Below are 10,938 nucleotides of genomic sequence, written 5' to 3'. Positions count from 1 at the left end.
ACCAATATCTCTTTGTAACACAACTTACAAACTCATTTCCAAAAGAATGAAACCTTTGCTGTGTAAGATCATCTCTCCCTACCAATCTGCCTTAATTCTAGGGAGGCAGATAACTGACAACACTATGGTTTCTCATAAGATTATTCATAATATGAGAACCAGAAGAGATCTACAGGAATGGATGGGCATTAAGATAGATATGTCAAAAGCTTTTGACAGAGTTGAATAGCCCTTCCTATTAGTTGTCCTAGAAAAAATGGGTTTCTCAAAAACTTGGTGCCATATCATACATCAATGCAGATCAACTACTAGTCTTGCAATCTTATTGAATGGAGTCCCTTGTGAAACCTACAATCCAACTAGAGAAATTAGGCAAGGGGATATTTTGTCCCCTTACCTCTTCATCCTATGTATGAAAGTTTTCTCCAGAACTCTAAAGAAAGCGGAAAACGAAGGAAAAATACATGGCATCAAAATTGTGAAAAAAGCTCCTCCCATTAGTTATTTATTATTTGCGGATGATTGCATCATTTTCTGCAAAGCAAGCACAAATGAAGCTAATAACATCCTTGACATGATTGCTAGTTTCATCTCCTTCTCGGGGCAAATGATAAACCTCTCTAAGTCTGTAATCTTTTCAAGCAATAACACCTCTTCTGATAAGAAATTGAGTATAACAGGTCTCATGAAGGTTAATCCTATATCCCTTAAAGATAAGTATCTAGGGTCTCCCTTCTTTGCTAACAAGTCAAAAGTTAAAGCCTTTCATCCAGTGATTGATCTCATCAAACACAAGATGGGGGGACAGAATAACAAAACTATCAACCCCGCGGGGAAGATGGTCTTGATCAAACATGTAACTTCCATAATGGCAAATTATCAAATGAGTATTAAAATACCAAAAAAAATCACTGATGAGTTGAATAAAATCCATAGGGATTTTTCATGGGGCAAAGAAGATGGTAAATCAAAAGGTGTTTACCTGAAATCTTGGACAGGAGTGTGTACCCCTCTAGAGGAAGGAGGGCTAGGTTTCATAAACTTGGAAAAATTTAACAATGCTCTAATCTCCAAGATGGGATGGAGAATGTTTCAACAACTTAATACCTTGGGTGCACAAGTCATGCATGCCAAGTATTTTGAAAATTCAGATATTATGCACATGTCTGCAATACCAAAACCAACAGACTCTTGGGTATGGAAAGGCATCTTAGATGGCATAGAAAACATTCAAAAGTATGGAAAATGGCTAGTGGGAAACGACAACAAAATCAATATTTGGAAGGACAGTTGGGTTGAAGGTTCAGATTATCTAATCAGTAAACCTAACAACTGCCCTACAAATATTGAAAAGGTGGCTGATCTAATGAATGAACATCAACAATGGAACTTACAACTGATTCTCACCATCTTTAACTCTCATACTGCTAGGAAAATAACACACACACACAAACATTCATACTGGTCAGGAAGATAGAGTTATTTGGTATCTGTCAAAGGATGAAAAGTTCTCTGTGAAATCTCTTTACAAAGAGTTAACACATAGAAATATCAATAGAAGAGAAACAAAAAATTGGATTGCCATCTAGAATCTAGCTGTCTCCCCTTCTATCAAAGTTTTCCTTTGGAAAGCTTCCCACTCTATCTTACTAACAGGAGCTAGAATGGGAAAACACCTTCACTATATTGACAAAATTTGTAAAATATGCAATTGTCAAGAGGAAACCATATCACATATGTTCATAAATTGCCCTGTAGCTCAACAAGTCTGGAGAGAACTCCACTTTGAACCAAATGAAATTTTTAACAATAGGGATGACTTCCATGAGTGGTTAACAAATCTTCTAAACGTCAAAAGTCACAGAACCCACTCAATGGGATGGGCTGAGATGTTTTCTGTTGTCATATGACACATATGAAAGCCAGATGTGATTTGACTTTTGAAAAGAAAACGCCAAATGCTGGTAGGATATCTAGGAATATTATTTATTACATAAACTACCAGAAAGTTGAATTTGACAGGAAAAATTGCAACTTCTCTAATGTGTCTTACTCCAAAGAGGAGGCTGAAAATCAAACAATTGAATTCAGATTAAAAAGGATGCCACCAATACTCTTCACTTTGAAAATAAATGTGGCAATCTATCTAAACCCTACCACTGGAAGTTATAGTATGGGTTTAATCCTTTTCGATCATACATGACATTGCAGGGGAGCAAGATGAGCAGTGTTTGGGCAAAGTTCAGATGAGGAAGTGAAACAAAAGGCGGCACTGGAGGCATACAACTGGACGACAACATTAGGAAGCAGAATGGATTTTGAATCCAACTCCTGCCAAATAATCAAGCTAATCAGGAGCATGTATGCATACAAGATAGGAGCCCGTTTCTCTCTAGATTACGACGGAAAGGAAGTTTTTGAAGTTGGAACTTGGAGCACAACTAATGACATGGAATTTTTTTTAGCAGTCAACCTTGCTAAGTATAGCATCGACTGTAATTTTGGTGGGTCTTGGGACCATCTTACTGTAACAAGTATTATCCCGAACATTATCGACAATATTTTTCCTTCTCGTTTTAAATTTTATCAACCAACAAATGTAATAGCTAATACTATTTCACAAGGTTTGGACGCAAACCAAAGGGTTTCTGGCAGTTTGCTCAGCAACTCCAACCCAGAGGTGATCGCCAGTTGAGGTTTCATTCCTCTTTCTATAAAAAAAAAAAAAAAAAAAAAAAAAAAAAAAAAAAAAAACCTTTCTCAGGAACGGGTCTCATTCCCTATGTTATTACCAAATGCACAACGCTTGCCAAAATCGAAAAAATCAAATGAAAGCAATGAACAATCTTAAGACAAATGCACGATAAAGAACTTTCTTTTATCCCTTGAGTCAATGAATCAATAACAAAGCAACATAGCTAGAAAATGAGTAACCATACAAGTAATGGCAATTGCTATTAACTCCTTATTACCCAAATGAGGAAATTGTTGGAATATATGCCACATTGGTTATGAGTCAAGTTACAGAAGATCAAGTCAGCTGGTAAATCCTACATTCAAGCTACCTATTCAAGATTAGTTTGTTATCTTTTGAGGTTAGGTTTACTGCTTCTTCTATTATTATCCTATATAAACAGGAATATTTATGTAACTGTAGAATTATCTCAGAATGTTTTGATGATCTATACAATTTCCCCTTTGAGGTTTATCAGTGGATATAAATCGAGTGACCGAACCACTTTAATCTCTTGTCAACCACTTTAATCTCGTCTCTTTTATTATCTCTGATTCTTATTCTTATCATAAATCTAATAAAAATAAAAAATTATAATATACAAATATATTATACGTTGTCAGAAAATAGTCCCCCGTTGCTGGTTGAGCTCAAGTCAGGTGCCTCCATAGCTCACCTATAACTCCTCTGAAGGGTCGAAAGACTTTCAACATACATTGTAAATTTGTAAGAGGGATGACCAATATTGGCACCTAAGAAGGAGTTGGCGCTTTCATCTCCAGTAATTTCAATCTTGCTGAAAGTTTTCGTCTTCCGATTATAAGAATGAACGAAAACAGAATCGCGATAACGAGGTTCATCACTCTCCACATCAGATAGTTCTAAGATCAAGTACTCAGTTCCCTCGACAGCGTGAAGCCGAACATATTGACAACTCCAGCAAATAGGTAACATGATAATCTCTTTAGTCCATTTGATGTTACTAGTATTTGTAGTACTTGTATTTTTGTCGCAGTCGTCATCAAGTATCCACAGATTGACAGTGTGATTATCTGGGTTCTTTACTATAACTAGATGCCCATCCAATTCCATAAGATAATAAGAGTTAGGCCGATCAATACCAATCATATCAAGGTCTGGTATAACTCTGTAATCCTCTCTCCCGACATCAAATGCCACTAGCATGGGACGAATATCATTGTAATACATCCAATATATGGAACCATTCGCATAAACGGAACCATATAGATCTTTAGAGAACTTATCTGACGGTGGTACCTTATCAATCCTTCTCCAAGGCCTCGCACATTTTGTAATTCTCCTCTTCGTCTTCGTATATTGTGTACTCCATGTACCCTTCCAATTTTGGAAGCTCATACCCAGATATGCTCCACATACAAATCACTTTGTATTCCCTTGTTGTAGGATCAAATCCAAATTCATAAGTACGATATACATCTACTTTCGATAAGTCACATAATTTCTCTACTTGTGCTAAGTAAGCTGATCTGATCCAAGGTGTCGCTTCTTTGGTGATGACATTGTATAGACCTGCAGCATGATCCTCTTTAACTTCATTGTCAGAGTCCATATCTTTTCTTTCTATTTTGTCGATTAAGCATATCATACCGTTGATGGGTTTTTGTATATGCTGACAAACCAACAAATCTTTATTCGATATGGCTTGCATGGTTTTTGTTGCTGTAGTTATTTCTTTGTGGTTTGTGTCTATGCACAAGTTTGCTGTACAAGGAATCTCAAATTTAACGCTTTCATCCTTAGGAAAAGACACCATGAGATTCACGATGAAGACCCGTGGACTTTCTAATACAGCTTTACTGGTCAAAAAATAGAGATGTGGACTTGTTTTCAATTGCCGTCGATGGTGTAATTTGATCAACCACTGATCCTTTTCAATCAAGGATTGCCAAGATTTGCATACGCGTTTGAAACGCACAAGCGATTTCAATGGAAGTCTGCTTAGTATCTCACATAGTATTTGATCATCAATGCAGCTAGTAGTAGTACCCTTCATCTTTTTCATGGTGGACGAAAAAGAAAAAGCTTCGCGGGAAAAAACTATATGGACCGAGTTTGAAACTATCGATACTTCCTTTCTTTTATAGGCACAAACTTTCTTGCAAACTAAGAAAATAATCATGATGGGATTGGGACTCGAACCGGGTCCTAACACCGTGTTTGGATACACTTCAGAAAAAGTTTTTCGACTTCTAGAAGCAAAAAGAAAATCAATTTTTTTGTGATAGAAAATACTTTTACTTCTGACTTTTACTTTTTAACTTGAGCTTCTGGAAAAGCATAAGCACTTTTACTTCTCATACCCAAACGCGCCATAATACAATTAATTAGGAAACAGAGGTATATTTTAGAACGACTTTCTATGCATGGCCACTAGCAAGGAATCTAAGGGATATTTTAGGACGACTTTCTATGCATGGGCACTAGCAACACTGGTTTAAGTTTGAATTATGCCGAGACCACACACACATCAGTGCAGAAGTAAGTACTAGGGAGAGTTTGCTGGTTCCATACCGCCCAGAATACTAATATAGCATAGTATTGAACAACATATGGATCGGCATTAGCACAACACTTGCCTAACAAATCAGCATAAGTACTCCTCACCCTAACAACATAGGAGAGCCTGAATTCCTTCGTTCTAATGAACTCCACTCAGTTCAAAAAACTTTTGAACAGACTTTGTATGTGTTTTACTTTGTGGGCTCTAAAGCCCATTTTGATATTTTTGCCTACCCTAAAATTTGAAACATGTATGTTTTAGGGCATACATAAAACTTTTGAAGTTATACAAATCTATTTTCCTAACTAGGGTGTGCTTATAAGGGGTGTCTAATGGGTAAGAAATGACTTATATACCCTTAAAAACATTTTATACTATTAAATTGATGTTAAATGGCCCATGTACACGGATGTGCGATCCAAAATCAAAGTCATTTGGTTTTCCCTTTCCCATATATATATAAAGGATATTGTATCCGAGTAACCAGATAACTCATATCAATAGAATTCTTCTCTTTCCATGCCTCTTTCTCTTTCCTTATTATTTCTGCATTACGTTATCAACACGAATCTTAACCACTGATTTTTTTTTTTTGGAAGAAAGCTCCATCTTTAAAACTGGTTATCCACCTCTGTCATTCTTCTTTCAATCGGATTCGTTTTCTAAGATACACCTGGATAACTATCGTATGTAATAGGATGGTCTGCTAATATTTTCTTTTATTTTCCAATCAGACATCAGAACTGAGAAGGTACTCCTAAATCCTTCTTTACTTTTCTATTACTAGTATAACACGCATGTACGATGCGCCTGCCACCTGCCATTCTGTTCAATATATTTTCAATAAATATATACTCATTTGCAAAAAAATAAAAATATAAAGAATGAAAAATGATGTTATTTTTCTGGATGATACATTTGGATAGCTTAATCTTTGCAACACAAAGCCTTGGAAAAAAAACTCAAGAAGAAGAGACTTAGCAAAAATCAAGAAGAATAAGATATAGTTCGACAACAACTTCAAGGCTTTTAGTAAAAGTTAATCTCAATACAATCGCATATATTGTTCTCTCCATGGTCGAATATCCTCTCATGGTTCATCTTTGCGTTTCTTAAGCACTTGGTTTCAGGGTACTTCTTCCACATGTTCCTACAATTAAAGACATTTTCTAAGTGTTATGTAAATTATGCCGGTAAAAAATATTAGGGCAGTTAAAGTACAATGGTGACTTCTGATAAAATTTCAGTTAACCATAAAATCCAACTTAAAGGGCTAAAGAGATCACATTAAAAAAAAAAAGAACAGTTAACAAAAAAGTTAAATGGTTAAAGATCGATATATTAAGACAAACCACTGAAATTCGGTACTCAAAAATTCTGGCAGAACATAATAATTCACTTGAAGAGATTTTTTTTTATATTTTTTTTTCTTGGAAAAGATAATAATATTGAAGAATACACAAGCCTATGCAGGCGAATACAACTAAAAAACCACAAAAGATCAAAACAAAATTAAACTAACAAAAAAGAGCATCTGACATTGGAACAAAATTATGCCTCCACTATATTTATTTCCTTGTGATTGTCAGCAAGATTATTAAACATTTCTTGCTTGAAGAGATGCACGGAAGCAAATGTCCTAAATCCTTCTATTAATCACAATTTGTCAATTATAATATCACTCCCATCTTGAACAAACTATTTGAAGCTCATAGTTGACAATTCCTTCACCAATATGATAAACAATTCAGGCATACTATGATCAAAGAAATGAGATTTTTTCTTGCTTTAAAAAATTTAAAAACAAAATCAAAGCAAAATCCATCAACTGGAGTGTAAGTTAGATATGTATCTAATTCTGACCTAGCTACCTGCTACCCATTAACCTTTAAAAACTTTATTCCCATTAACACATCTAAAAGTTATTTCCCATTAGCTCACTTAAATGTTGTTTTTACCATCAGTTGAACTAAAACTACCCTAATAACTAACAAAAACTGAGATGTTGTCAATTGCTATCGACTATCAACTGAAACAAAATAAGTTCCAAAGTACCAAATCTATAAATTAAAACTTAGACCAAAATGTTTCCTAATAAAAATCTCATATTTCTTTCTCCTAAATCAAACTAAATCAATAAAAGAAAAAGAAAAAAACCTAAAATTCAGAACCAAAATTAAAGAACGCGCGATTGGGGATATCAAAACTAATCGGGGGATATGAATTACTTTCCCCAACCAAAGGTGTCTGCTAAGGGGTGTTTTTTGGGGAGAAAATAAAACACCCTTTGATTAATTAAAAAACATTATGAAAAGACTGTTATACCCTTTCCCTAAAACTTAAAATTTAAAAAACAAATACATATCCTCCATTTCTCTATCAGTTCCGGCATACTCGGTTAGGGTTAGGGTTCCAATTTTTTTTTCTTCATCTTCTTCATCGTTCTTCATCCGTTCTTCATCGACGATTAATCGTTAATTCAAAAATTTCTTCATCGATTAACCTACCTACCTGAATCCATAAGAATGCCTCCACGAAAGAAATCAGATGCCTAATCGAAATCAAAATCGATTGCTCAACAGAAATTATAGGAAAGGCTTGCTTTGATTGCTCAAGAGCAAGAACACGAAGAACAAGAGGCTTCAGACGATCAACTTCTCGTAAAAATGGCTTCTATGAGAAGGTAAGTGATTTAGAACTGTTTAATTAGTGTTTCAACCGATTTGTAGCTACGGGTTTAGGTCAAAATCGCAAACCCTAACTGAAATAGTTGAGTTTCAGTAGCTTCCGGCATTCAAGTTGGTATGAATACCATACCGGAACAGTGTAACGGCATTCGATTTAGGATGAAGACCACACCGGCACTGCGTTACGACATAAGATTTACGTTGAAGACCACACCGAAAATTAGTTGCCGCATTCGATTTCGGATGAAGAGCACACTAGAACCCTGTACCGGGCGTTCAGTTTAGTTTGAATACCATGCCGGTAGTGTGCTTCTAATAAACAGAAAACCCTAGGATTTTGTTATTGGTACCGGCACACATTTTAGGTTAGATTCGATGCCGGAATTCTGCTGCGGCATGAGTTTGAATTTTACGTATGTGCCGGCAATGGTGTTTTGGTATCCAGGAACTTCCTAAAGATTACCGGAATCCTCGTCAATTATTTTTCAATGCCGGTATTAGTTCCCGACATGTAATGGTTTGAAATTACTATGCCGTGTTTTGGTCACGACATGGTCGATACTTTGTTTCAGTATGCCGGTAGTGATGATTCTATGTCGTTATGTAGTGTATCTGTGCTGATATTAGAAATGAAAGTTAGTTGTCTTATATTTATTTCGTGCTTCTTTTGAAATAGGTCTAAAGCAAAGGAAGCTAACAAAGGAAAAACTAAAGATGTTGGCATTAAAAAAACAAGGAATGACGGTCTTGGTACTCCTCAATCTCTGCTTCCTAGAGGGAAAGACCAAGGTAGAAAAATCCTTTTGGGGGCTGATACAAGAGGTGAAGTTTGGTAGAGTGGTCGTGACCATAGTAAACCTAAAATCCGTGAACCTACAGGAGCATTTGAGGAGGAATATGAGCAAGATGAAGAGGAAAGTGAGGAGGAAGATAATGAGATTGATCAAAGTCAATTAGCAACCCAAAGCCAAGTAGTAGTGGAAGAAGGTGGGCCAAGTCAACAACCGACACAAGGAAAGGGCACAGGCAAAGTAAAAGTTAAAGGTTCACACCTTCCTCATATTGATGACATGATACCTGACCTTGATCGTGGTAGAATTTGGGGTGCAACTTCTTTTGATCCGGGGCATCTATTTGGTACAAGGACTCTTGGGCTCGTACTATCTATCAAACCTATGTAAGAATTTTTATCTCGTGCATATGTATTATTTTGTATTTATATAAAACTTATTAATCGTATTATCTTCTAATTGTAGGATCATAAGAAGGCTGTGCGTGTTTGCCGAAACCAAGCCGCGTATCATTGGGATTTGTCTAAGGAATGTGAAGAGGTCCAAACATTAGTAAAGGATTCTGGTCTATATCCTTTGGTTGAAAATTATGTGAATCCAGATATTGTGACAGTCAATTGCTTCGTCGAAAGGTATCATGGTGAAAAGATACCATGCACTTCCCGTTTGGCGGGATGACTTTGATCCCTGATGATGCTCAGAACATTCTAGCTTGAGTGTTACCGGCAAATCAATTGCAGAAGGAGATCATTTTCCGGAGCTAGAATGGTCGAAGTTGCACGCTCTTACTAACAAGTTGTTTGGTTGGGACTACAAAACTTCTGTGGAAAGCTTTTATGTATCTAAGACTAGTAGGACAAAGACCATCAAGCTGACGCTGCTTAAGAAGAAGTTTGAAGACACGACGCAGAGAAAAGAAAAGGATGGATGGGACCCCGCACAGATTCGTTATACAGTCGCTACGTACCTGTTATTCATCTTGGGCATTAGGGTATTCCCTGACACTAGTGGCAACAGGGTTAGTGCAAACTACCTTCAATACTTGGATCCGTTGGAAGAGGTCTTTAGCTATTCTTGAGACACGGTGGTAATGACACATTTGATGACGGAGATGAGAAGGGCCTCTAAGGCGGTTACAAACCAATTTTTCGGGAATTTCACTCTACTCCAGGTAACTTTTTTTTTAAACTTATGTTCTTATTTATATCGTTCACATGTACCCTTATGATGAACTTAGAAACAAAATTTACTGATTTTTATATGTATCATTTCGCATTTGTATAGGTGTGGGCTTATGAACATTTCCCAACATTGTTCAAGGGAAAGCCCTTCTTGAAGATTATACCCATTGATGACCCCGAGAATCCTAGAGCCAAGAGATACCAGTTCAACAGCCATATGAAGCCCGGTAACAATCGTCGACTGACAGATATGAGATTGGCTCTGGACGCGATGACTACCAAAGATGTTGTGTTTGACCCTTACATGGAGGCTAGAGAAAACCTCCAATATTTGAGGTTCTATAACGTTTTATTTTACAATGGGCCTTTGTTCCACCCAAAGGGATACGTTATGGCTGATCCTCGACGTGTGCGGCAACTTGGATATATGCAATTACCCTGCTTCATGACAGCCTCTACTGAAAGGTATCAGCTTGACCTTTCTATATATCAGCATGCATATACTAATTATGTGTTGTATGTATGAAACTAGCGGCGTCAGCTTCGCAAGTTGTGGAAGATGTTAGGTTGCAAGTACGACGAAGGAGAGGTGCTATCTATTGAAGAAATGAAGGAAGTCGTGGAGAAGCTTGATAAAATTGAAGACCCAAGTGCAAGATCTTTGTTTGGGGAAACAAGGAAGGCTCCCTTTGGCAAGAAGCAAAAGACCAAGTGATGAACTCTATAGTTGTGTTTCGTTATTTGGATGGTGGTTGTTATGTTTTGAACAATTTCTAACTTGTTTTTGGTTGAACTCTTTAGTTGTTTGGTTTACTTTTGGTTTATGATAAGAACATTTAAGCATGATTCAGTTGTTTGGTTTATGTTGAACATGTTTAGATTTCTCGTAAAATGTTGTCTCTGTAAGTTTTCTTTACACGACAAGCGCCGGCATTCAAATATTTAAGTTCCACAGCACCGGTATTGGTTCCGGTATTAAAAGCAATTTAAATTCTATGCCGCC

General features: G+C 36.5%; 1 protein-coding gene across 1 annotated transcript; it reads right to left on the bottom strand.

Annotated features, from left to right (window-relative positions):
* Positions 1-4,016: 4,016 nt before the first annotated feature.
* Positions 4,017-4,769, bottom strand: LOC113316006 (putative F-box protein At5g62660). The gene has a single exon (XM_026564240.1). It carries the CDS (start codon positions 4,767-4,769, stop codon positions 4,017-4,019), a length of 753 nt encoding a protein of 250 aa, XP_026420025.1.
* Positions 4,770-10,938: the final 6,169 nt, after the last annotated feature.

The sequence above is a fragment of the Papaver somniferum genome, chromosome 10 (assembly GCF_003573695.1).
Source record: "Papaver somniferum cultivar HN1 chromosome 10, ASM357369v1, whole genome shotgun sequence".
NCBI lineage: Eukaryota > Viridiplantae > Streptophyta > Magnoliopsida > Ranunculales > Papaveraceae > Papaver > Papaver somniferum.
The sequence above is the reverse complement of the archived record's forward strand: the minus strand, read 5'-3'. Positions and strand labels throughout refer to the sequence as shown.